The sequence below is a fragment of the Saccopteryx leptura genome, chromosome 2 (assembly GCF_036850995.1).
Source record: "Saccopteryx leptura isolate mSacLep1 chromosome 2, mSacLep1_pri_phased_curated, whole genome shotgun sequence".
Classification (NCBI taxonomy): domain Eukaryota; kingdom Metazoa; phylum Chordata; class Mammalia; order Chiroptera; family Emballonuridae; genus Saccopteryx; species Saccopteryx leptura.
Window position 1 is genome coordinate 236674990 of NC_089504.1, and position 27376 is coordinate 236702365.

The 27376-nt window shown below is 49.3% G+C and overlaps 1 protein-coding gene across 6 annotated transcripts in view; it reads left to right on the top strand.

Annotated features, from left to right (window-relative positions):
- ACACB (acetyl-CoA carboxylase beta) overlaps nt 1–27376 on the top strand; it is a 115879-nt gene that overhangs the window by 66565 nt on the left and 21938 nt on the right. For 4 of the 6 annotated variants that reach the window (XM_066370695.1, XM_066370697.1, XM_066370698.1 and 1 more), the window contains 22 exons: nt 470–551; nt 2380–2525; nt 3682–3832; nt 5069–5203; nt 5553–5699; nt 7568–7756; nt 9624–9724; nt 11217–11305; nt 11394–11518; nt 12221–12334; nt 12516–12629; nt 13378–13467; nt 14589–14707; nt 16934–17071; nt 18234–18333; nt 18419–18526; nt 20371–20427; nt 20641–20682; nt 22172–22390; nt 23515–23670; nt 24821–25024; nt 25890–26045. In XM_066370695.1, coding sequence (XP_066226792.1) covers nt 470–551; nt 2380–2525; nt 3682–3832; nt 5069–5203; nt 5553–5699; nt 7568–7756; nt 9624–9724; nt 11217–11305; nt 11394–11518; nt 12221–12334; nt 12516–12629; nt 13378–13467; nt 14589–14707; nt 16934–17071; nt 18234–18333; nt 18419–18526; nt 20371–20427; nt 20641–20682; nt 22172–22390; nt 23515–23670; nt 24821–25024; nt 25890–26045 — 2782 coding nt within the window. The remainder of the gene's footprint in view (nt 1–469; nt 552–2379; nt 2526–3681; nt 3833–5068; nt 5204–5552; nt 5700–7567; nt 7757–9623; nt 9725–11216; nt 11306–11393; nt 11519–12220; nt 12335–12515; nt 12630–13377; nt 13468–14588; nt 14708–16933; nt 17072–18233; nt 18334–18418; nt 18527–20370; nt 20428–20640; nt 20683–22171; nt 22391–23514; nt 23671–24820; nt 25025–25889; nt 26046–27376) is intronic. The other 2 variants (XM_066370699.1, XM_066370701.1) reach the window with 1 other exon arrangement.

The window sequence follows — 27376 nt, forward strand, 5'->3', positions numbered from 1 at the left end:
TGGGCTGGATCATTATTTGTTGTGAGGCTGTCCTCACAACAGCATCATCCTTGGCCCCATTCATAGGATCCCTTCCCCTACAGAAGTCATGACAATCAGATCCAGACTACTGACCATAGTGGAGCCTCGTGATATTCAAATATGCCTCCAGATATTGCCAAATGGCCAGGGGTAGAGGTAAAAATTGCCCCCAGTTGAGAATCACTATGTGATAGGAAAATGAAACTACCAAAATGAAAATAAAGGGATAAACATTTTCACCGCTTGGTGGTCATGCTTTTGAATGGAGATGGAATTGCATCCGGTATGCTGGTCTCTTTTCTAAGCAGGCAGTAGGATCTCCACACACAGAACTTTGTGAGAGGCTATTGTGGATTTAGCTTCCTGCATGATGCTTCAACCCTGGGGGTATGGCCACAGAGTTCTCAGTCGCTCCCAAAGCCGACCGCAGGTCTCCCCTCTCTTTCAGAGGCCAGGTCCTCCCTGCAGACTCTCTGCTGAACACCGTGGATGTGGAGTTAATTTACGGAGGCATTAAGTATATTCTCAAGGTAAAGGCCCATGTTTCTTGGATGTCTCCAACACTCTGGAGCCTGAGGGAGTCTTTATTCCTGTGATGAGCGATTCCCGGAGTGGATTTTTTCACACTTGAGTCCCAGGATGCTCTCATGTAGCCCATGACCTTGAAACCTGAACACTTTGGATTTGAGAACATGTAGGCTTGAGGAATATGCACAAGGCATGATGGAGCGTGTATTAGCTTCCAGTGGCTGCTATGCAAGTGCCACAAACTGGGGGCTTCAAACGATGGAAATTTACTCTTTCATGCTTCTGGAGGCCCGAAGTCCAAAATCAAAGTGTGGGCTGGGCCCTGGTCTCTTGGAAGACTCCAAGGGAGAGCCCATTCCCTGCTTTTCTAGCTTCTGATGCTTGTAGGCTCCTGGTCCAAGTTGGGGTGCTCTGTGGGGCCAAAGTGTTCCCAGGAAGCCAAGGCCTCCCTGGTACTTTCTAGTCTTATGTTTTGGGGAAGGAAAAAGAGAGTGGAGCTCAAATCCATATTTTTTTACTTTGTTTTTAGTATATAGCTAAGCACGTGTTGAACTTTCAACTTCGGAGTATTTTAGGCTTAGTTTAGCTGAATGAACGTGTTGTCCGTGGGGGTGTTATAAAAGCACTTCCCCTCCGGCCCCCAAGGTTGTTTCCTGGCTACCTTTGGGCCTTCTTCCCAACTCTATGAAATATGGCACACGGTCATAGAAAGTTTCAGAATTTCAAACAAGCACAGGGCATCAGGAAAACAAACCCAGCATGTGGTGCCCCCTGGAGGCAACCCGGTTAAATGTTTCAGCAGCTCACTTCAGTTAGTCATTTTCCTCCATGCACTGATTTTACAAAGTTGAGGTCATGGTGCAAACATGCTTTAACTGATTTTATATTATGCTGGCATAATGTTTCCTCCTGTTACTAACCAGTGTTCTATAATGTCAGCTGAGTGTCCGATAGAATTTAGGGATGGAAATGTTCTAGAATTGCACTATCCAGTCGGGGCCGCCTGGGGCTCTTGAGCACTTGTAATGTGTCAGGTATAACTGAGAAACTGAATTCTACATTTTATTTTATTTTAATATTTACATTTAAACAGCCACAAATGGCTAGGGGCTACCATATTTGACAGCGCAGGTCTGGAATATTTCATTGCAAGGTGGTTGAGTAGCTAGTTTGGTTCTTACTGTTACCATAAATAATGCAATAAATATTCCTTTATTTCTTGCACCTTTAGTCTCAATACCTGTATTTTATAGGTTGAGGGCTCTTTAGGGTACTTGTTTTCTGAGAAAGAATACACATAATGCACTGAGGGCCCGGTAGGGTCAGGATGTCAGATTGAAAAGCAAAGCCAAGGCCAGGGCCTGGCCACCTGTGCCTCTCTCAAGTGTCCCTAATCTCTTGTGTGCCCCTGGGCAGAGCCATGTGTGGGAGGCGGAGCCCTAGTCCACCTCACTGCTGGAGTCCCCAAGGCTGCCTGTCCTAAAGTGAGAGCCCCTCCCTGCCGCTCAGGTGACCCTGCTTGGGGGGCTGATGCTTGGAGGTGGGAACGAGAGGAGCACACAGTTGGTGAGAGGTGGCCAGTGGGACAGGTCCCTTGGCCAGCGACCATTAGCCCACGCACAGGGCAGGGGTAGCACACTCTCTCCAGGCTCTGTTCCTGTCGGCTTCTCACCCCGGGTGAGTGAGGGCTGGGACTGGACAGACAAGTTGTCCACTGTGCACTTCCACGGTGGACACTAGCCCTAGCTCCTGGTGGGGGGGGGGGGTGAAGCAGGCGGGGACCAGACAGCATTCTGGGGGCACAGGGACAAGCAGACATCCTGAATTCAGGTGGCCCGGCAGTCTCTGACCATGTTCGTCCTCATCATGAATGGCTGCCACATCGAGATCGACGCCCACCGGCTGAACGACGGCGGGCTCCTGCTGTCCTACAACGGCAACAGCTACACGACCTACATGAAGGAAGAAGTTGACAGGTGCGTGCGGCGCGGGTCCCACTGATGGCTGGGCCGCAGTGCCAGCCCTCTCCCGTGGAGCTGAAAACATGAAGCTACTCTTTGTGCAGCACAAGGGTCTTAGATAAAGTACCTTGTCCAGCAAATTCTTGGGCCAATGGAGAGAGTTTAATCTCATGGCTGGAGTTTCACGAAACTGGTCAGACATTTATGGGTGGCACCCTGGAGGCCCTTTTCTGGTAACATGGGAAGATTCAGAACTGAGCGGGATGTGACAGCCCCTTGGCCTGAGAGGTGTGTGTTGAGGGGCCAGCTGCCCTGTGTCTGAGCTGCAGCGCCCACACCCATGTGAGCACAGGCTTGGATGAGATGCTGCTGTCCAGTTAGGGCAGCGGCGCTTCAGTGAGTGTCTGCTTGTACCGGACATTAGGCTCGGTGTTAGCATGGAGCCGTGGTCATGACTTGTTGAGCCTGTGGGGGAAGGTGACACATGGAACGAGTGGACAGTGGCAGGAAGGGTTGCACCCTGGAAACATTTAGCACAGGGGCATCACGAGATAGACCCAGAGACCCTCAGCTCTAGCGAGTCTGACCACTCCGAGCTTACACAGTGAAATGTGGACCACCCTGCTGAGCAGGCAACGCTGACCCCTGGCCAAGGAGAGTAAGTTGGGGGAGGGTGGGGATGCCAGAGGCCCCATGTTTGAAAAAACTCCAGTTAGAGAGCGCAGTCTCTCTTTCCAATTCTTGATCAGAGAGTGCAGATGAGATTCATCTCAGATCAGTGACGTTCCTCTTTTTAACCCATGTTCCACTGATGGGGCAGGCTCTCCCCCTGTTAAGCTATAAGGTGAAAACTTACAGTCAGTAAATATTTATTGAGTAACGTTTATTGATTGCTTTCTCTGTGCCTGTTGGAATTACGTCCGTAAAAGGAATTAGTTTTCAGCCAGAAAAGGGTCACACCCTCGACTCCCCCAACTTGCTCCTGATATATTTGCAGTGACTATCAAACGTCACCATTTGAAAAAGTGCAGTCCCCCAAACTGCCCACAGGGTGACGCTCAGGGCTGCCTTTAGGAAGAGAAATACTGTAGAAAGCCTGAGTTGGGCACACTGGGTCAGTGGTTCTTCCCAGTCCCTCCACATACACATGCACACTCCTCCTCTTTCCCAGTTACCGGATTACCATCGGCAACAAGACCTGTGTGTTTGAGAAGGAGAATGACCCCACGGTCCTGAGAGCCCCGTCGGCTGGGAAGCTGATGCAGTATACAGTGGAGGACGGGGGCCACGTGGAGGCTGGCAGTAGCTATGCTGAGCTGGAGGTGAGCACAGAGCAGGCCCTCAGAGGGTCAGTCAGGCCTCCCCTGCCCCCTGCTCCCCAAGGGAGGGCCGTTGGGCATTGCTTCTGCAGATGGGCCTCCCCTCTTACCTGCGCCATGGCTGCAGATTCCTAGGAGAGCGAGTGTGCGGGCTTCAGCCCAGATCCCCTGCAATATTTAAAGGAGAAACCTCAAAAACGCCCTCCTTCCTGGAAATTACTAAGAACTGACTAATGATGGTGGCAATTAAAAAGTCTTAAGCCAGCACGTGCAAAACACTTTCCACGTGGCAGGAACCGTTCTGAGTATTTTACTATCTTTAATTACCTTCTTTAGTCTTCTCAGCCATCATAGGATATGGGCACGAAATTGACCCCCATTTTACACATGAAGAAGTGGGGCCCAATCGGGCCAATAAACTGATTTGAGATCACGGATAGCCAGGGTTCCCACTCGGCCTCCATTCCTGGCTGCCAAGGACAATAATAATGATAATGGCAGTGAAAATACAGGAAGAGTGGGCCAGGTTCTTCCTTGCTGAATCCTTACAAGACCCCTATGAGGCAAGACTATCATTTTACAAGAGAGGACATGGGACAAGAGAGGGAAAGGCACTTGCTGGAGGTCACAGAGTGATGCCTGGGGTGCTGAGATTGCAGCCTAGGCCTGGCTGACTTGAGTGCCCATGCTGTGACCCACTGAGCTGAGGGACGCCCATAGCCCAGGAACAAAACGCATCCTGTCCACACATCCAGGCTCTCGGGCCACTTACAGGGATTGCTGACCGTCTATGTTGTGAGCCCATTCTTCATTTCACAACACGTTCCCAGAGGGTTTTCTTGCTACCTCATAAAAAGGAGCAAGTCACAAAATGCACCACACTTTGGGGACGTGCATGCTGATCATCCTACGTAATATGATTTAAGTATAGTTCTGAGAGCGAGACTTTACTTTCAAAATAAAGATCGGCTTCCAGGCCTGTAAAATGGGCACATAATACCTGCCTCCCCGCTAGCTTTGCAGATGGAGGTGCTTCATGAACGGCTGAACGGCACTGCGCCTGGCTTCCGGTAACAGCTGCTTCCCTCTCTGCTTTCCGCTTGACCTCTGCCCAGGGAGTCGTTTGGTTTCAGTGCCGCAGGCCCTGCTCCAGAGTTCCTCCTTCTGGATGGCTCTGGGCATCACACATACAGGCCAGCTCTGCTGGGCTCCATCTCATTGCTTCTTTCTGCAACACAGGTGATGAAGATGATCATGGCCCTGAACGTGCAGGAGAGCGGCCAGGTGAAGTACATCAAGCGCCCGGGGGCCATGCTAGAAGCAGGCTGCGTGGTGGCCAGGCTGGAGCTCGATGACCCTTCTAAAGTGCACCCGGTAGGTGGCACCTGGCACGGCCACCCAGGCTGGCTCAGGTGCGCTCAAAGCCTCCACCTGCCTGTTCAGGGAGCCGAGCAGACTCTAGGCTCCTGGCTTTTATCCTACCTCAAAATTACTTGGGGAACATAATTTACTATGATATTTGCAAAGGGGAAGATTTGGAAAACCGCATGGGGGTGTGGACTTAACAATTTTAACTTTCTAATATCTTTTCTTCCATTTTCTCAGGCTTCATCCTGAGAATATTGTACATATTGCATGTTGGTAGATCTGTCTCAGCCCTCAGCTTGTCTCTGTCCGGACGCCATGGTGTCCTTGACCTCTGGTTGTCGTTGTGTCTCATCAGGCCAAGCCGTTCACGGGAGAGCTCCCTCCCCAGCAAACTCTGCCCATTGTTGGGGAGAAACTACACCAGGTCTTCCACAGCGTCCTGGAGAATCTGACCAACATCATGAGTGGCTATTGTCTGCCAGAGCCTATCTTTAGCGTAAAGGTAGGTCACATGTGCGGGGTGGCTGCATGTTCTACACCAGTGTGTAATCCGTGTGAGGAGCTAGAACGAAAGAATTCCATGAGCTCAGAGGTCTCCATTGACGTAAGGAGCAAAACAGTGGTCAGTTCTCTGTTTGTATAAAGGACCTGTTCCTCGGTTGGATTGTACACATCGGGGTACTTTTCTCCTTGATTATAAACTGTTGCAAAAGTGGCACTTGGTTTTTCACAGTTGAGTTCAGCTGGACACTGAGAATGTTCAAGTAGTAAAGAGAGGAGTCAACGGGGTCACTGTTTTAAAGAGAGAAGGTAGAAGGAGGCGCTTTGTTCAGAAACACAACTTTATTCATGGTTCACTGTCCTAGGGTCCTGTCTACTCCATAGAGAAATAAGTTCTCAAGCTTTCAGACCTCTGTGACAGACCCGTGACCCTAAACCCAACATCAGTAGCAATAAACTGTGCTGTGTCATATTCAGTCTCAGGATAGTAAATCATGATGATAACAACAGCCAACCCTAAAAAAAACCCACAATGACCAACCCTTGTCTGTTACATACTGTATGCCAGCTGCTACTCTAAGCACTTAACATGTCTTGTCATTTAATCTTCCCAACAACCTGTGAGATCAGAACTTTTACTAATTCAATTTTACAGGTGAGGAAACTGAGGCACTGAGAGGCTAAGAAACTTGCTGTGTTTCACCCATAAAGAACCAGAGATGGGATTGGAACCCTGGCCCTCTGGCTTTAGAGTCCAGGCTCTGAACCCCTCTGCTGTGCAACTTTATTGGGATTACTTAGTCTCTGCACTTGCAAGTGCATGCAGCATTTGGTTTTTAAACCTTGTTGCAACGCACCCTGGCCGGTTTGCTCAGTAGTAGAGCGTCGGCCTGGCGTGCAGAAGTCCCGGGTTCGATTCCCAGCCAGGGCACACAGGAGAAGCACCCATCTGCTTCTCCACCCCTCCCCCTCTCCTTCCTCTCTGTCTCTCTCTTCCCCTCCCGCAGCGAGGCTCCATTGGAGCAAAGATGGCCCGGGCGCTGGGGATGGCTCCTTGGCCTCTACCCCAGGCGCTAGAGTGGCTCTGGTTGCAACAGAGTGACTCCCCCACCCCCCGGAGGGGCAGAGCATCGCCCCCTGGTGGGCAGAGCGTCGCCCCCTGGTGGGCGTGCTGGGTGGATCCCGGTCGGGTGCATGCGGGAGTCTGTCTGACTGTCTCTCCCTGTTTCCAGCTTCAGAAAAATACAAAAACAAAACAAAACAAAAAAAACCTTGTCGCAACGTTGTGGGGTTGGCACCAATATCTTCTTTATTCAAAACCTGCCAACATTTCAAATACCTGGATGCCCAGAAGCAGTGCAGTGTAGCTGTTAAGAGTCTTTAGAGCGAGATGGCATGATTTGGGCATCCTTGCTTTGCTCTTTCTAGCTGAGTGACTCTAGGTAACTTACTTAACCCCTCTGTGTTTTAGTTTTCTCATCTGTGAAGTGGGAACAATGATTACACCTACTTTGTAGCGTTGTTTTTGAGGATCAGATGAGAATGTACCAATAAAGGTCTTAGTGTCTGGCACTGAGTGTCCCACAGACATTAGCTCTTCCCATGGCCTTATGTTTTATCCTCACACCACACCAGCAGTCTGGACCCATGCAATGGGGAGCGGGGGCCTCCCTACGTGGGGAAACTGGGTATTCCCCTTGCGGTCAGGGGATCCGTCCACTCTGGACTGCCCAAGTCTGCTGGCTCCAGATCTTTGGCCACTTGAGTGCCTGGGGCCTGGGTGAGTTGAGTGCATTGGGCGTTCCATGCTGGGTGGCGGTGCCCACGTCACTGCAGGGCCTGTGGCCAATGCTGGGATCCCTGCTACAGCTGAAGGAGTGGGTGCAGAAGCTCATGATGACCCTCCGACACCCGTCGCTGCCGCTGCTGGAGCTGCAGGAGATCATGACCAGCGTGTCAGGCCGCATCCCAGCCCCCGTGGAGAAGTCGGTCCGCAGGGTGATGGCCCAGTACGCCAGCAACATCACCTCCGTGCTCTGCCAATTCCCCAGCCAGCAGGTATGTGCCCCGACCCAGCCCCGCTGGAGTGCCCGTGCCAGGCCGGGTGGATTTCCGGGCACTCAGGTCCCGGTCAGTCTGGCCATCTGTGCTCTGAGTCAGTCTTCATGAAACCCACGTACAGCCCAAGACGTTAGGGGCTGAGAGTTTTCTCTCGAGCCTTCTCTGTAGGATCCCACCTTCCCCCCGCAAGCAACAGCTGTTTGGATGAACATAAACAGTTATTAGGCCTCACTCCCTAAAACTCAGATTCAGAATAGGCGTGAGCCGTTGGTACAAATTGAGTGAGCATTTTCCAAAGATACGCCGGCTGAGATACTAGAGGAACTTGTGCGGGTTTTTTTGCTAGTTTGTAGCTTAGATTCTCTTCCTCTGGTTTTGTAAGGTGACAATCTTGCAGCTACATGTATATATAGTATTTTTTTTCATGGAAACCATTTCAGGTTTTATAAAATATCTAAGAATTCTATGCTTGCCTCATTTTTTAAAAATTACTTTTTATCAAGCATTTTAAAGATAATTTGCACTTATTTATTTATTTAAAAAAATTTTTGTGTGTGACAGAGACTTAAAGAGACAGAGAGAGGGACAGATAGGGACAGACAGATAGGAAGGGAGAAAGATGAGAAGCATCAATTCATTGTTGCAGCTTCTTAGTTGTTCATTGATTGCTTTCTTGTATATGCCTTGACTGGGGGGCTATGGTAGAGTGAGTGACTGCTTGCTGGAGCCAGCAACCTTGGGCTCAAGCTGGTGAGCCTTGATCAAACCAGATGAGCCCGCACTCAAGCTGGTGACCTCGGGGTTTCGAACCTGGATCCTCCAGGTCCCAATCCAACACTCTATCCATTGCACCACTGGCTGGTCAGGCTAGATCATTTGCATTTAGAAGAGCTCCTCCCTCTGCCACATTTCTTTCGTGCCCTTTGTCTGGTTAGGCAGGCTACCTACTCTCATCATTCCCCCAACCACGCCTTAGTGATAGGGCAAGCTAGAGATCAGTGTAGGTCATTGCTAGAGGTCAGTCTCTCTGGAGGTTGGACTATTGTTCCGCCAGAAAAAGGAATGAAATACTGATTCATGTCACACGTTAGAGTCTTGAAAAATGGTATGTGAAGGAAGCCATTCACAAAAGACCACACGTTGCATGATTCCATCGACATGAAATTGTCCAGGATAGGCAAATCCGCAGGGGAGCAAAGTCTATTAATGGTCGCCAGGGCCTGGGGAAAGGGGTGATCAGGAGTGTTTGCAGGGTTCCTTTAGAGGTGGTGATATGAGTGCGGTCAAATTAGATATGGCGGTGCTTGTACAGCTCTGTGAATATACGAAAATACACTGAATTAATTGTATATTATGACATATGAATTATATCCCAACTGAAAAATAAAAGCAAAACTCTATAAAGAATCTCAATTGAGAAAAGTATGTGTGGATTTTTCAGGATTTGGTCATTGATGCAGATTTTTTCATTTAAAATATTTTTATTGCCAGAAGGAGTACGCCAGTCACATTCAATCTAATTATAAAAATAGGACGCTTCTCCACCTACACTCTTGCTCCCTAGATTTAGAGATTTCCTTCTCTTTTCCCAGAGCTTTCGTATTTGTGAGGAGGTAGAATACAAGTGGGCGTATGTCTTCTGGGATTGTTGTCCTCTGGGCTCTTGAATTCCTCAAGCAATACGTGGAGTGGCTGAACAGAGCTGTTTTCTGGGTGGCCAGAGGGCTGGAATTTTCTTTTTTCAAATGATTGTCAGATGGGACTTCCATGGAGCCCATGATGGTGGGTCCTTTGGGTGACTTTGGTATGGCGACCAGATTGTGTGGATATGAGTAGCCAGACCGGTCCTCTTTTTCCTGTCCAGATAGCCACCATCCTGGACTGCCACGCGGCTACCCTGCAGCGGAAGGCTGACCGGGAAGTCTTCTTCATGAACACACAGAGCATCGTGCAGTTGGTCCAGCGGTGAGTCCTGGGCTCTCTGTGGGGTGCGGTTGTCACATTGAAGCGTCCCATGTATTGTACCAGGGTAGTGTTCGGGGGTTCTTTTAAGAGCAGGCTCGACTGGGAGATGGTGTCTGAGTTCCTGAGACCCTGATCACGGTCCCAGAGTAGCCATTCCTAATAGCGGAAACCTGGGCAAGGCACTTGACTTGGGTGAATCTCGGTCTGCCAGTTTGTGAAATGGGAATACAATCACCCCATGCACAGTAAGTCATTCTGGGTTCTAAGTGGATGAATTTTCATGCAGTGCCAATAGAGTCCTTGTGGCAGCTTCAAGTACAGGACCATGGGGCAAAATGGCTTTATGTGCCGCAGAGGACGTTACAAGTAGTCAACATTGCAGTTTTGGGGCATTGTTGCAAAGGAGAGTTGATGGAGAATTTGCATTTTATTAAGTAGCTCTGGAGCAGGGAGAAATATTCTGGCAATAAAAAGAACTGCCATCTTGCATGAAAGAAACCTTCTCAGCAAGAAAACTAACTGTTTATAAAGACAGTATTGAGGCATTCTCAGGCTCATGAGTTCATTCAGCTCATGCGTACCACGTTCCAGAAACCATCAGATGTGCAGAGAACACGGGACTGTAGGAGACGGCCCTTCTCTTCAGGGAGCTCCGTGACTCCTAGGGACTCTCGGGGACAATGTAGTGCTGCAGCTGTTGAAGGGGAGCTTCGTGTGGCTTCCCCACAGGCCAGGAGGGGAGTCCCTCCCCAGGAGACGTCACCTCCTAACCTTAAACTCATCCTTTGGCTTCAGAGAAACACCTAGAAGATTGGAACAAGTGTTAATTAATCGAATTCCCTAGCAGATCTTTCTGTGTTGAATGTAAACATCAAATGTTGTGTGTATTTTTTAAATCACATTTGAGTAAATGGCTGTTACAGGTTCTTCTTCTCTCTTGTTGTTTTCTGCTGATGCTGGGGTTAAACTCAGCATCACACCTCCTAAGGAACTCCATTTCCTGTGTTCAGAAATGATGGAGAAGAGGAAATATTTTAGGGAACGTTCAGGTTAAAATTTGGTTTTAAAAGGGAAAGAAAATTTACACAGGGATCTTTTGGTAAATGTCTTTCAAGTCTCTCGTTTTCTTTCCAAACTGTCTTTACACGTTGAATGGTTAATTGAAAATTTTTCTTTTCAACCACACATGCAAGGCTCACCCCTTTCTGCATCCCAACTCTGTAAGTGTTTTTCCTTCTCTCTGGGGGGTGGGGCCGGCACCATCAGCAGGCTCAGGCTTAGCCTCTGGTTCGAGCTGCTCCCTTTGCCCTACAGAGTTAATGCAAATGCACCAACTCGCACATCCCTCCCAGGCCTAAGGCTTAGGGGGGTTCATCCTCCACATACTTGATTAGTTTTCTTCTTTCTGGAATTCTAAAAGCCCTGGCTGTAGCTATTCAGGCACACCAAAAAGTGGAGGTAATCGTTAAGGCAGCCTTCCTTTCCTCCCCAGGTACCGCAGTGGGACCCGCGGCTACATGAAGGCGGTGGTGTTGGATCTCCTGAAAAGATATTTACAAGTCGAGCACCATTTCCAACAAGGCAAGAGTCGCCATTGGCACTGGTGACAAGCCACGGGGCAGGAGCGAGCCCGAGCCTTACCCCCGTGCGGCCTTTTGTCTCCCTCTAGCCCACTACGACAAGTGTGTGATAAACCTCAGGGAGAAACTGAAGCCAGACATGTCCCAGGTGCTGGACTGCATCTTCTCCCACGCGCAGGTGGCCAAGAAGAACCAGCTGGTGATCATGTTGATTGTAAGCGGGGAAGGGTGCCCTGTACCCAGAGTGGGGGTAGCTCAAGGGTCTGCAGACTTTTTCTGGAAAGAGCCAGAGAGGAAATATTTTAGATTTTGCCGGTTATATGGTCTCTCTCTGGACCACTCAAAGCTGCCACTGTACAATGTAAGCAAACATGAAGGATTGCGTCCCAATAAACTTTGTCTACAAAACCAGGCAGTGGGTAGGGTTTGTCAGTTCCTGGGGGAGATCATAGCTATCTTACTGTGTGCCAGGAACCCCTGACATCACTGGGGCAAGGATATCGCCTCTCTTGAGCCTCACTTTTCTCATCTGTAAAGTGGGGGGCATGATAGCAACTCCTCAAAGGATTGTGAGAATTTGGGGAGATGAATGTCAAGGGTCTAGCTGCTCACCTGGCACATAGTGAGTACCCCACAGTCGCTGGCCATTAGTAGTGATGCAGACACAGACTTGGATGTGTTTTTTTCTTACCCAGTGTTTAGGGCATGTTTTGAGATGATTGAATGAATGAATGCATCAGGGCACACAGTGGAAAGGGGTAAGGGTATGTGTGTCAGGCTACACCAGGTGTCCTCAGAGGACCGGGCGGCCATCTGGTTTGCTGTGGCAACAGCCACACCCCTGGCTGAGGATGAATGCAGGCATGTCTCCTTCTGGTGGACAAAAGCCACTTAGATTCTGTTTTGTCCCCGCAAGGATGAACTCTGTGGCCCAGACCCTTCCCTGTCGGAGGAGCTGACCAACATTCTCAACGAGCTCACTCAGTTGAGCAAAAGCGAGCACTGCAAAGTGGCCCTCAGAGCCAGACAGGTAGGGCTGTGGGACACAGTCCCCACTCGGCATGGGGGTCGTGGGGTACTGTCCTCCCCACTGTGCTCAGCCCCCACCACACACAGCCCCTGTTGCTGTCCATGTCCAACCCGATGGGCCTGGCCCTCGGCTTCTCTGGCGAGGCTGGCTCACCCCATCCGCTCTGTCCCCTCCCCTGCAGGTCCTGATCGCCTCCCACCTCCCCTCCTATGAGCTGAGGCACAACCAGGTGGAGTCCATTTTCCTGTCTGCCATCGACAGGTATGGCCACCAGTTCTGCCCGGAAAACCTCAAGGTGAGGCTGTCTTCATCCCTCCCCCTTCCACAGAGCAAGGCTGTGGCCCAGGTGGGGCCTGAGGAGCAGAGGGCTCCCCGCCATCAGTGCTGACACTCGGGTGCAGGGCACAGTCACAAGTACTAGTGGCTTATCCACATGGCCAGGGCTGCCTAAGGGGCCCTCAGGGGAGGCTCAGGCAGCAGGGCTTGCCTGGGAAGGATTTATTTTCTTTAATTTTTCCATTGATTGAAAGAGAGAGGGGAAGGAAGAGAGGAGGGGTAGGAAGGAAGGGAGAGGGAGAGAGAAGCATCAACTTGTTTCACTTTGTGCATTCATTGATTGTTTCTCCTATGTGCCCTATCCGGGGATTGAACCCACAACCTCTGGTGCACTGTGTCCATGCTTTATCTACTGAGCCACTTGGCCAGGGCCCAGGAAGGATGATTTTAAAAATTCAGGTGTGATGGAGTTTTAGAAGCTGCAAGGCTCGTGTGGCTAAGTCATGGCTTCATCTTCCCAGGGCTCCCCTCACCCCCACTCTGCCTCATTTAGGAGGCTCCACGTGCACCCTCTGTGCCTGGGAGCCCCAGGTGCAGTCAGCTCAGAGCCGCTTCCACATTGAGATATTATGGGCCTGGTGCACTGGCAGTATTTGGTGATAACACCACCGGCTTCTCCCTGCTTGCTCCCACCTCTCCCACACATCTGATTGTTGGTTAAAACTTAACATTGACTTTTTTCTTTTTCCCTTTCCCATTTCCTGTAGAAATTAATCCTCTCGGAAACGACCATATTTGACGTTCTGCCCACTTTCTTCTATCACGCTAACAAAGTCGTTTGCATGGCATCCTTGGAGGTAAGTGGGAGAGGCCCTATGACATCACAGTACCCCACATGCCAGTTCCAGCATCCATGCACCTGTCCTGGGGCCATGCACCTTGCAAACATGGTCTTATTCTACCGATAAGCTAGGTGCTGTTACTATCCCTAGTTTACAGAGGAGCAAAGAGGCTCAGAGAGGTGAGGTGACTTGCTCCAAGTCACACAGCTAGAAAGTGGCACCACCAGGGTTCACACTAGGTCTATCCTAGTCCAGAGTCCTTGCTGGTCACCCCTGCTATCTCATGTGCCATTCCTGCCTCCTCTACTCAGGGCACAGTTAAACTAACCCCCAAGATCTCAGTCCGAGGCACCTTGTCCAAGCTCTCTTAACTCACCTGCATCCGATGCCTTTGAAAGACTTTTCTTCTTGGAACCACAGAGCTGAAAGGAGCCTAGGTGACAATTTAAGGTGACCGCCTTGTGTGACAGGCAGAGAAGGGCATGACTAACAGCAAAAGTCAGACTAGAGCCAAGTCGTCTTGCTCCTGCTCTGGCCTTCCTGAATTCAGGGACAGAGGGTGTTGAGTTAGTGCAGGGCATCTCGATGTTTAATCTGCTCTCTCCACACCCTTCCAAAGAACTATGTGACAGTGTTACGTGTTTTCAACCTGACTCACTCTCCTCACCTGTGGTTTTTCCTTATTTCTTCACCCTCTGACCTTAGAATTCTCTAGGGTTCCCACTCCCTCTTCTGACATCTTTTGGGCCATGTGGGTCCCCCATCCTCCATCCCAAACCTGGGTTGACTGGGTCTCCATGGGGACCATTTTGGACTGTGAGCATATGAGAATCATAGAGTCCCCTGGGCCTGCAGTTTCTACCCCCTCCCTGGTTTTGACTCAAAGAATCCATCTCAGGTCCCGCTTCCTTCCCAGCAGCGAGACCCAGTACTGTGCTACCCCAGCAGAATCGAGATGATCTAGCCGCAGAGCCTAAAATATTTATTCTCTATCCCCTTGCAGAGGAAATAACATTCTGAAATGTGAGCTCTTCACCACTGCTTAGAGATCATTTCTCCAGCCGGCCTTTATCAGGTTTTGAGGGCACTCGGTACTACCCGCTAAGAGACTGTCCCCTGTGCTTCTGTTCTGTTAGGTTTACGTGCGGAGGGGCTACATCGCCTATGAGTTAAACAGCCTGCAGCACCGGCAGCTCCCCGACGGCACCTGCGTGGTGGAATTCCAGTTCATGCTGCCCTCCTCCCACCCAAACCGGTACGGGTGGTCCACACCCAGGGCTGGCTGGTATCGCTTTTCTCCCTGACCACTGTTACCCTGTCTCTGGAGGGACCCAGCAAATACGTCTGGGGAGACTTCAGGGACACCACTGTGGGATCTTCCCACATTTCTGTTCCGTTCTCTCACCCGCAAAATGGAGGTAATGCAATGCCTACCTCGAACTCCTGCTCCGTCCAGTATGGTGGCCCCTACCAACATGCGGGCTATTTGAATGAAAACAAATGAAAATTGAAAATTCAGCTTCCCAGTCATATTGACCACATTGAAAGTGCTGCGTTAGCCCCCTGTGGCTCATAGTGGCCTTGTTGGACAGTGCAGTTCTAGAACATTCCACCACCGCAGAAAGTTCTATTGGACAGGGCTGTCCCGGGCCATTACAAAGAGTAGATGAGATGAGGCACATACAGCGTGGCGGACGGTGCTTAGGTCGCAGAAAATTGTTGATGGAAGTCGGAGTCCCTGTGATCACGACCGATCTGTTCCTGTCGGATGGACGGTGTGCCGCTGGTTGGGCACTAGACTGCATGCTTCCTTCATTCAGCCCTCACCATCTGTCAGTCAAAAACGTGTTCTGCAGATGAGCAAAATTTGTGGGACTTTGAGCCCAGGTCACACTTTCACTTCCAAGTTCTTCCCACAGCCTTTGAGGGTCCCCAGAGCTGGAAACCAGGGCATGCATGTTGTGCATCTGGTCCCCACAGTGTTCTCAATTGGGGACGTCCTGGTGTGTCTTTGTTGCTCACTCCCCATCCCATCCCTTTTTTAATCCATCTTATTTCAGGCCCCGAAGTACCACTCTGGTCCGTTAGCGTGCGATGCCTCCTGCTCACGGTCTCTTTCGCCTCCCCTCACCCTCTGTTCTGGTTCTCACGGGGCTTCCCAGAGGCCTGGCTTGTGGCTGGACTGGTCTCATCACGATTTGGGCCCTGATTGATCAGATCTTGTATCTCTCTGGGCAACAGGGTTCATGCTTTCTTGAAGCAGGCCATTTCCTTATTTTCCTGGGATTTTAAAAAGTACATTTCTCTTTCCGTTGGTTTTAAGAAGGAAGCTGTCATTCTTTTATGGATAAAGAAAAGAGGTCTTTCCCATGGGGCACCTCCTTTCGTATTTATCGTTTATTTTCACTCTTCTTCACAATCAAGAAAAAAGGGCCTGACTGCTTGTAGCCTGGAATCATTTTGGGGTGACCTTCTGAAATTCTCTGTCCCCGAGGAGGAAATCTTTTCCCTTTTGGATTTTATTGTCTGGGAAGTTCTCCCTGGTTAGGAAAGGGAGGCTGTGTGGGTCAGTCATGCCTTGTTTCTTAGGAAGGACCTACACGTGTGTCAGTATTATTGGTTGTGAAACCGAGAGGCCCTGACCATCTCGGGTCCTCACTGTTGCTCGGCTAGGTGTGCCGGAAGCTTCCGTGGGGCCCACGGCCTCAGAGCAGACCTCCGGGAAGGGCCACGAGGAGTGAAGCCTCACCTCCCAGCAGGGCCTGCCCGGGCCCTCCACACCTGTGTCTGTAGAGCAGGCGTGTTGGGAACTGGGCCAGGAGAGCAGGCGGGGAGGTCAGCCATCGGACCAGCACGGCTTCTCGGGGGCTGCAGCCAGGATGCAGCCTGGGACCTGGGGGGCCGTGAGCCCAGCTGGGAGGTGGGGGCTGGAAGCGTGCCCCTGCCTGAGGGGCTGCTGGTCCCGCCCGGTGGTGGTGGTTGGCCCTGCAGGAGAGTGGCCCAGTGAGGCCTAACCTCTCCAGGACTTTTTCCCAGAGAAGCAGGACATCTAGTCTTCAAAATAACAAAAATCTGAAATCCCTCAACTTTTCAATATGGACAGGTGGTTAATATGAAGCAATAAAATATCCCCTAATATTTGTGAACAGTATATATAGAAATACAGGGTGGGGCAAAAGTAGGTTTACAGTTGTAAGTATGGAAAACAATACAATAAGAAATAATACTATAAGAATAAACTGTGTGTTCACATACTCACAACTGTAAACCTACTTTTGCCCCACACTGTCTATTGAAAAGGCTGCTTGGACCATAGGCAGTCTGGGCGTTGAGTGTGGCTCAAGCTGCCACACTGGGTTGTTACCTCCACACTTAGCTGTCCAGACCAGGGGCCTGGGTGGTGATTTCAGGGGTACCTACCAGCTCTTGGGGCCAGGTCTGCAAGCAGCAACCTCATCCCCCACTACCCATCCCCCTGCAGGATGGCTATGCCCATCAGTGTCACCAACCCTGACCTGCTGAGACACAGCACTGAGCTCTTCATGGACAGTGGCTTCTCTCCTCTGTGCCAGCGGATGGGGGCCATGGTCGCCTTCAGGAGATTCGAGGAGTTCACCAGGTACCCAGCGTGGCCCGGTCTCTCAAACATCCTGAGGAGGGAGCTGAGTGGGCTTCCTCTGACTCCTCTCTGTCCCTGTGACGCGTAGGGTGGGGTGGTCCAGACACATGGCACAGTAAATTAATAATAACAGTTTAATAATAATATAGCCATGAGTGAGCTTTTGTGTCAGCCCTCCTACATGAGAATCTGTCTTCGTGCTTCCTGACTGGGAGACTGAGCCAATTACTTGACCTCTCTCTGTACCTCAGTTTTCTCATCTGTATAATGGGAGTAAAAGAAGGACCTACATCATAGGGTCATGAGGAAAACTAATGCAGTAGTACATTTTTTTTTTAAGAATCTTAATTCTTTTTTATTTTTTTTATTTTTTACAGGGACAGAGAGAGAGTCCGAGAGAGGGATAGATAGGGACAGACAGACAGGAACGGAGAGAGATGAGAAGCATCAACCATCAGTTTTTCGTTGTGACACCTTAGTTGTTCATTGATTGCTTTCTCATATGTGCCATGACCGCGGGCCTTCAGCAGACTGAGTAACCCCCCGCTCGAGCCAGTGACCTTGGGTCCATGCTAGTGAGCTTTTTGCTCAAGCCAGATGAGCCTGCACTCAAGCTGGCAACCCTGGGGTCTCGAACCTGGGTCCTTTCGCATCCCAGTTCGACGCTCTGTCCACTGTGCCACTGCCTGGTCAGGCTGCAGTAGTACATTTTAATATTGTATTTTGAAGTATCATGGGTATGCAAAGAACATGCTCAGTAATCAGTCCTAGTACAATAACTATGCTTTTCAACCTGTTCCTGCGTGGTATGCATTGTGTTTGGCTTACCTTGTCTCCCAGCAGCACTGGGAGCTGTTGGGACTACTTCTGTTATCCTCAGTTAACTCAGAGATGTGAAGTGAGGTTAAGAGGGTCTCCTAGCTGGTAAAAGGGAACCCAGCTGATGCCCCAGAGTCTGGACAGCCTTTCTTTTATTCATCATCTCAGATCACATGGGCTCGTCCTTCCCTTTGGGGAAAGACCCCATCACTGGTACCTTGGACCTGGTCAGAAACAGGATGAGCTTGCAGAGTGGTGGTTGGGAAAAAGGGAGGACTCAGGTCTGACCTGTGACCGTGGGGGAGCAGCCCCTCAGCCCTCCCTCTCTGTCCTGTGTCCCCAGGAACTTTGATGAAGTCATCTCCTGCTTTGCCAACGTGCCCAGGGACAGCTCCCTCTTCGGCAAGTCCCAAACATCTATGTACTGTGAGGAGGACGTCAAGGTAAGTGTCTGAGCAGGGAGCACACCAAGGAGAGGGCGGCGCGGGCCCCAGGTCCTTGACTGCCTCTCTTGTTTTTCTCTCCTAGGGTCTCAGAGAAGAGCCCATTCACATCCTGAACGTGGCCATCCAGTGTGCCGACCACCTGGAGGATGAGGAGCTGGTGCCCATTCTGCGGACCTTCATACAGTCCAAGGTGCCCTGGGCGTGCCTGTGGTTCTGGGTCCCTGGAGGAGGAGGTGGAGTTGTCTTGGGGAGGGGTTCTATGCACCCGACACCTGCTGGCTTCCATCCTAGCTCTGCAACTCCTCGTGGCCAGTGACCTTGGGCAGAGGTTGCTGAATGTGGCAGAGCCTCACTCAGCCTCTTCCCTGTAGCACGGGGTGTGGCATTTCTCTCCCCCAGGTTGTTCAATGATGAAATGATAAAGTACATACACCATTTAACCACAGTACATATATCCCTCAGCACAGAAGACATATTCAATAAATAGGTCTGGGTTTGGTAGAAAGTTTATTGGCATAACCCGGAAAAGTCACACTTTTAAAATGGTCACTTACCCTGGCTGGTTGGCTCAGCGGTAGAGCGTCAGCCTGGCGTGCAGGAGTCCTGGGTTCGATTCCCGGCCAGGGCACACAGGAGAAGTGCCCATCTGCTTCTCCACCCCTCCCCCTGAGCAAAGATGGCCCGGGCGCTGGGGATAGCTCTGTGGCCTCTGCCTCAGGCACTAGAATGGCTCTGGATGCAACAGAGCGACGCCCCAGAGGGGCAGAACATCGCCCCCTGGTGGGCGTGCCGGGTGGATCCCGGTCGGGCGCATGCGGGAGTCTGTCTGACTGCCTCCCCGTTTCCAGCTTTGGAAAAATGAAAAAAAAAAAAATTAAAAAAAATAAAATAAAATGGTCACTTATGTTGACATCCGTGTATGCAGACGACTGCACGTTGCTTTCATCGACATGTGGTCATTACCAGCATATGTCCTCACCCTGGCAGTAGGGACAGCAGTCACCTGTTTCTGAAATGGGCCAACACTTTCCATGTCCCCTGATCATTCTCCTTACCGTGTGGACAAATTAAACCATAACCTTATCTTCTTCCAGGTTTTGTTTATTCCCCATTAAACTGTATAGAATAGTAGTTATTTCATGTAGACAGCACGACCAAAACCAGTTTTGTACTCTTCTTGGGTAACTTTTCCTTGAAGTTTAACATACAGCAAAGTGCAGAAGGCCCAAATGGGAAGCCTGATGAATGTTCAAGGTGAAGTCCCAAGTGTCACCAGAATTCAAACCAGGAAAATGAAGGTTTCTGCCCCTTCTCAAGCCCCTTTATGTCTCTCCCCCTCCCCTGCAGTGGTCACTGACCACTGTCCCTGGGCGCTTCTCCTGTGTGCCCTGGGCGCTTCTCCTGTGTGCCCTGGCCGGGAATCGAACTGGGACTTCCACACACTGGGCCAACACTCGACCGTTGAGCCAACCTGCCAGGGCTGTCTTGACTTCTGACAGTGTCGATGAGTTTTGCCTGTTCTTGAACTTTGTATAAATGAAATCCTTTTTCTTGTCTTTTTGTTGTTGTTGTTCATTTAATATAACAGTTCCCACTGCCCACTTCATTAGAGAAATTATGAAATGTTTTAGAAAGTATGTGTATTTTAATAGAACATTGAATATAACTCACATAGCACACATAGCCCATTTAAAGTGTACAATTCAATGCTTTTTGGTATATTCATAGAGTTGTGTAAACATTATTATTTTTTTTGAACATTTTTACCACCACTGCCCCACCTCCTAAAAACCCTCTACCTATTAGCAGTCAACCCAACACCTTCCTCCTCCACCCTAATCTAATATCTGATTCTGTGGGTTTGCCTTTTCTGGGCATTTCCTATAAATGGGACTGTCCAACACGAGGTCTTTTGTGACTGCCGTCTTTCTCAGTATAATGTTTTTGAGGCTAATTCACATGGTAACAGGTAGACCTTTATTTCTTTTTTTATGGCTAAAGACAATTCCGTTGTGTGTTTGGTTTTGAATGTAGAAAAACATCCTCGTGGATTACGGACTCCGAAGAATCACGTTCCTGATCGCCCAGGAGGTGAGTGTGATTCCCAGGGTGCCATGTGGGTCTCCTCCATTCTCCAGGACTCGGTGCCACTCATCTGACATTCACTCAATTGCTAGAGAAGCGCTGGCTTTGTAAACGATTCCTTCTAGAAGCAGCTGGGGTTAGCAGGCAAAACAAGTACATGCGTATTTAAATGTGCCTTGCTTAATTTAATTGCCTTTTGTATGGATTTCTTTTTTGCAGAAAGAATTTCCCAAGTTTTTCACATTCAGAGCAAGAGATGAGGTAGGATACTGCTCTCTCTTCCCTGGCACCTTTGATATTCAGGGAGACTAGCCCAGTCCTTAAGATCTCTCTGTAGTCTAGAACACCGCCACTTTTACATGGATGCTGCAAACCAGCATGGCTAGTAATTCCAGGTCCTGAGGGAGAACGATGTGGAATGAAGAAATAGACTCAAAGAGAAAAGGAATGGGATTGGGAGGTCTCTGCAAGCTGGTGGCAAGCCAGAGCGAGTGAGAACCCCCGATCTGCTTTATTATATAGTGCAGAGAATTAAAGCCTTTAAGCCATATGCAAATAAGGAAGTCTCTGATACAAAGTCACTCATCTAAGGCATAAATGGGAATCCTCGTAAGAGTGCACCCCCCTCCCCACCATGCAACAGTCAAGGGTGTGGGGAAAAGCTTAGTCTTAAAAAGGGTGTTGAGAAGATCTTAGTATTAGAAGGGTGTGTGGAAGATCTTAGTATTAGAAGGGTTTTGAGAAAATCTTAGTCTTAAAAGGGTGGGGAAAAACTTAGTCTTAAACTAAGCCCTAGGCTATAAGGACTTTGTCAGCTTACAAGCCTGTCTCCCACACACGGACTCACAGCCTTCCTCTGGGATCCTGTTTCTAGCTAGAGCCCCACATTTCTATGTGGAGCTCAGACTTGACGCCTCCCACCCTTCCGCCTTCACTACAGGTGGCTCTCTCACATGGACAGTTTCTGTGCTTGCTGGTGAACTCAGTAAGATGGGCCTCCCAACCTATTTTCTCATGTTCGTATAGAACAGTGATTAGGAAACTATGGTTTGCAGGCTGGCCGCATATTTTTATAAACAAAGTCTGATTGGAACACGGCCACACGCAGTTGGTCACATATGGTCTGCTGTGACTTTCTCACAGTTGAGTAGATGTGATACCTCCTATGGCCCCATCAGCCCTCTGGCCCTGTAAGGAAAAGTTTGTGGATTGCTATTCTAGAACAGGTGGCCTTGTTCCCAACATGGATTTAACACTCCACCAAATTCAGAATGTTGTACTTTAATTTACCCAAAGCCTGCCTTCTCTAGGGAAGACCCATCCTTTCTCTAGCTTCTTTGTTTTTTCCTCAGTTTATTCTCAGGCACGATCAGTTGCTTTGTTTTTGAGGACCAATTTCCGTAAGGAAACCCAAGGGTCAGTGACTTCTTGAGAAATGCTGTATACTGGGACAGATAGGGAATAGCCGGTTGTGCCGGCAGGTGCTGGGAACTAGCTGGGCTCACCTGGGAGTCCAGAGCCTTATGCCAGCGTGCCAGGCTTGCGTGTCCTCTGGGTCTTTGCAGAGTCCCAGGTTACTTGAGCCCTGGGGTTGCTCACAATTAGATGATATAACAAATGCCATGTTTCTAGTGTTAAGCTCGCAAACACCAGGGATCTGCAGGACAGGATGTTGACCAAACAGGTTCATGGTCCCAGTGTCAAACCCAGCCTGTGTGTGTCTGTCTGCCTGCTCTCTCTGGTCGGCCAGCAGTTTGCAGAAGATCGCATTTACCGTCACCTGGAGCCCGCCCTGGCCTTCCAGCTGGAGCTCAGCCGCATGCGCAATTTCGATCTGAAGGCCGTGCCCTGCGCCAACCACAAGATGCACCTTTACCTGGGCGCTGCCAAGGTGAAGGAGGGAGTGGAAGTGACGGACTACAGGTTCTTCATCCGCGCCATCATCAGACACTCAGACCTGATTACAAAGGTAAAAAGTCACGGATATTTCTTTCTTCCTCTGAGCTTGTCATTCGTGCACTGACCTTCCCTTTGTTGCGTTCCTGGTCTGTGCCGGGCCCGGGGCCGCATGCCGGCGATCGCAGGGTGCACTGGGCACACACAGCCCGGCCCTTGCGACACTCCAGTCTGGGCGGGGGGAGGTGGACTTTGGAGTGGCCTGTTTTCATGTCTTGGCTGGTGACATGTGGATTTTCTTCAGTCACATAGATCTCTGCATGAGAAGAGAACTGATCGGTTGGAAAGATATGAGTTTGTGAAGTGATATTTGCTAATTGAGTTTGTGATCATTTCTTTTGTTTTCATTTAGAAAAGTAACCCCTGATTATGTTTTTGAAAATTTTAAACAATACTGACTACTTTTAAAAATCAAGGAAGGGGACCTAGAATCCTGCCACTCAGGGGTCAGCTTCATTAGTGACGCTATCTAGGCATACTTCCACAGTGCTGCAGGCATGTCACAGACAGAGCTCAGTGGACAAATCATTTGAAGATTGTTGGTTTTTTTTACTGGTCAGTTACTTATAGACTTCTTTCTGTGTTAACAAAAGTACTCCACTCCATGCTAATTAATGCCTTGTATGGATATGTAGCTGTGTAAGTAGCCTCAGTGCTTTGCTGCCTCGGTCAACTAGATATTTTAACCGATTACATTATTATTATCAAGGTGCCGTAAGGCCAACAGATCAGGAGGCAGTTGCCATTGAAAAACAGAAGGATTGTGTCCTGGCCTGTGAGAACCCAGTGAGGAGGTGGTTGGGGTGTGGGCTCTGGATTAGTTGGTTTGCATTTGGAAGGCAGGCTCGTGGGTGAGTTGTTTACCCTCTCTGGGACTTGGCTAACTCCGGGAGGGGCAGGTCCTCCAGGGTGAGCAAGGTCCTGGTTGTCAAAGCATCAGAATACAGAAGCTAGAAGACAGTGAGTGCATTAGACAGCCTTGGCCATCCCTTTACCTTTGAAGGCAGAGCCCCACTATTCTCGTCTGGCACACTTTCTGGAGAAAGGTTTTTTCCTCTTTTCCTGCATCCCTGAGGCCAGCTAGGAGCAGGCCCTGAGCTCTCGGCCTTAGCAGCTGTCCCGTCCCTTTTCTGGCAGGAAGCCTCCTTCGAGTACCTGCAGAATGAGGGTGAGCGGTTGCTCCTGGAGGCCATGGACGAGCTGGAGGTGGCGTTCAACAACACCAGCGTGCGCACTGACTGCAACCACATCTTCCTCAACTTTGTGCCCACTGTCATCATGGACCCCTACAAGGTTTGGCCTTTGGGGGGCCTTCACCAGGCTCTGGGTTCAACTTCCTGGGGACCGAGGCTTGTCATGCCATGCTGATTTGGGTACTTGTCTCCTGGCACTGGGGATCCGAGTTATAGGATGCGCATGTGCGTGTTTGAACCTCAGGTGCTGGAGGAGGAAGACAAACCCTTCATCATTTAATTCTAGAGCCCCGTTTTAGCCACCACCCTTAGGACTACCCCTGTTCTGATGTTCACCCTCCATGAACGTGTTTCACTTTGAGGACAACATGGATGCCCTAAATGTCTTGCAAAACAGCAGTGTATCCTCTCCCTGGTGACAGGCTTTGTCGGGGACGCCATTGGCTGTTTCTTCTGGAGCAGGCAGGGCTTATGATGGTGACTGTGGGACAGAGTAAGTCCTGGTACATCACCCTGGCATCTGTGGGGTGCAGAGGGCCCGTGCTGGTGCCCAACTCCCCCAGTCCACCCACTTCCCACAAGAGAAGATGCAGAGGTTTGAGATATATGATGGAGATAAGGATGGTCTCACATAGGACCACTAGCTGTCAATTACCAGCCTCAGTTTCCTCATCTAAATGGGAGATGAAAATGCCGGCCTCTCTGAGTAGTTATGAGGACAAAATGAGAAAATGAGCTTTAAATGCTTAGCAAGGTGCCTTCGGTTATGATTAGTTAATAGTTGTTGGATATATACAGACATACAGTGTCCTAGGCACTTTGCATTCAGTATACCATCATTTCTTTTTTTTTTTTTCAAAAAATTTTTTATTTTATTTTATTTTTTTAGAGAGAGAGAGAGAGAGAGAGAGAGGGATAGACAGGGACAGACAGACAGGAACGGAGAGAGATGAGAAGCATCAATCATCAGTTTTTCATTGTGACACCTTAGTTGTTCATTGATTGCTTTCTCATATGTGCCTTGACCATGGGCCTTTAACAGACCGAGTAACCCATTGCTTGAGCCAGCGACCTTGGGTCCAAGCTGGTGACCATGGGGTCTCGAACCTGGGTCCTCTGCATCCCAGTCTGACGCTCTATCCACTGCACCACCGCTTGGTCAGGCCATCATTTCTTTATTATCAGTGCTAGACTGTTGAGAGTGTGTGTGGAATGGGCTCTGAAATTGGAATTGCTGTGCTCTGGGGCAGATCGAGGAGTCGGTGCGTTCCATGGTCATGCGCTATGGCAGCCGGTTGTGGAAACTCCGCGTGCTGCAGGCTGAGGTCAAGATCAACATCCGCCAGACCACCACTGGCAGCGCCATTCCCATCCGCCTGTTCATCACCAACGAGTCAGGCTACTACCTGGACATCAGCCTCTACAAAGAAGTCAACGACCCCAGATCCGGAAACGTAAGGCTGGGCCTGGTCGTGGAGGTCTGCAGCAAAGCAGAGGCGGGCTGCTCGGGCAAGTGAGACGGGGATGTGAACGGCATTGGGCGGCTATCTTGACTGCCATGCTGAATTGGGGTGGCCTCGCTGAGCTTTCTGATTAACGTGTTAGCCTCTGAATCCCAGTAGTTCATTTCCCTGGGAAGCAGAAGGGTTCTAGTGTTTAATCCATTCATGGACCATATTTGGGATAAGACATGGGGTCCTGTGGTTGATTATATTGCAGCCTCCATGTTGGTTCATGTAGGGAACTAGGTATTTTCCCCAACCATGTTTTAGAACAGACTTTTGTAAAGTAAGTCAGATACCCTATTGACTACCATTTATATATATACCACATATATAACTCTTTATTTTGAAGTAATTACTCTCAAGAAGTTGCAGAAATAATACAGAGAAAAAATTAGGACACAAAGTTCTCATGTACCCTTCACCCAACTCCCCAATGATAACATCGTACATAACCTTAGGAACTGGTCAAAACAGGAGATTGACATGGGCTTAGTACTATTAACTCAAATGCAGACTTTATTCGGGTTTCATCAGTTTTGATGCACGCCTATTTGGTTTTGCATATGTGTTTAGTACCATAATAGTTACATTCTGGGGCTGTTTCCGCATCTCCCCCTGTCCCTCTTTGTTCTGGGGGCCCACAGTGGCTGAAAAGAGATTAGCTGTCCCAGGCACTCACTTTGTTACTTAATGTGATGTGTTTTGCTCCCTGCACTGCGTTTTCACTGAGGACCAGATAAGAATAAATCCGGCAGCCGTGTGGGTCTCTTGAGTCGTGCCTCTCTCACGCTGTTTTTCTCTCTTCCTGGTCCAGATCATGTTTCACTCCTTTGGCGACAAACAAGGGTCCCAGCATGGGATGCTGATCAACACACCCTACGTCACCAAGGACCTGCTCCAAGCCAAGCGATTCCAGGCCCAGTCCCTGGGAACCACCTACGTGTACGACTTCCCGGAAATGTTCAGGCAGGCAAGTCCTGCGGCTGAGACGCAGCACAGGCCTGGGTTTCCTTAGGAAGAAAAAAAGAAATCACATTTGACCCTTGAACAACATGGGGGTTAGGGGGGCTGACCTCCTGTGCAGTCACAAATCCGCGTATACCTTTTCACTTTCCCCAAAACTTAACTACTTATAACCTACTGTTGACCAGAAGGCTTAACGCTAACAGTCAATTAACACACATTTTATTTGTTTACATGTGTTACATACTGTATTCTTACAATTAAGTAAGCTAGAGAAAAGAAAATGTTATTAAGCAAATCAGTGAGGAAGAGAAAATGCATTTATAGTGTTTATTGAAAAAAATCTGCCTATAGGTAGACCTGTGCCAGTTAAACCTGTGTTGTTCAAGGGTCAACTGTAATATTTGCAATGACTTCCTAGTATTTTTTTCTAAAATAAACCCAATTTCATCTCAGTGATAAAGGAATGTAAGATAGAAACTTCAGGATATAATATAGAAGAAAGCAGTGACTCACATAGTTCCATGTCCTGAAGACAGATTGCTCACCATTTGAACACTTGGATGTGTTTCCTTCTGGTCTTTTTCCTGCAGTAGGCTATTTATTAAATGCCTGCTAGGCATTTTCAGTCTACTTTAAAATAATGCTCTGTTACGTTTTTCTTATTATTAAAGTACACCTTGGAAAATAAGAATTGCAAATAGAATTTCACCCATACGTAATCTATCCACCGCTGATGACTGTAATAACATCTTAGTGTATTTCCTTCAAGTCTTTTTTGTATGCCTTTTTTTTTTTTTATGTAGTAGGGCCTTTCACGAAAACTGAACACATCGGTATTACTGGGGTGGATGCATGTTACATCCACCCCATTGCCTTGTGAATGATGTTCATGAAACCAAGGCCACGGCCCTTTCACTGTAGGCAAGAAAGTATCAGTTCACTTCAGGTACAGGAGATGCAGAATAGTAGGAAACACTGCTGTTGAAAGTTACTCAGGTTTGGCCTGACCAGGTGGTTGTGCAGTGGTTAGAGCATTGGACTGGGATGCAGAGGACCCAGGTTTGAAACCTCGAGGTCGCCAGCTTGAGCATGGGCTCATCAGCTTGAGCATGGTGTCGCTGGCTTGAGCATGGGATCATAGACATGACCCCATGGTCACTGGCTTGAGCCTAAGGTCGTGGGCTTGAGCAAGGGGTCACTCACTCTGCTGTAGCCCCCCAGTCAAGGCACATATGAGAAAGCAATCAATGAACAACTAAAGTGCCACAACAAAGAATTGATTCTTCTCATCTCTCTCCCTTCCTGTCTGTCTGTCCCTCTCTCTGTCTCTGTCCT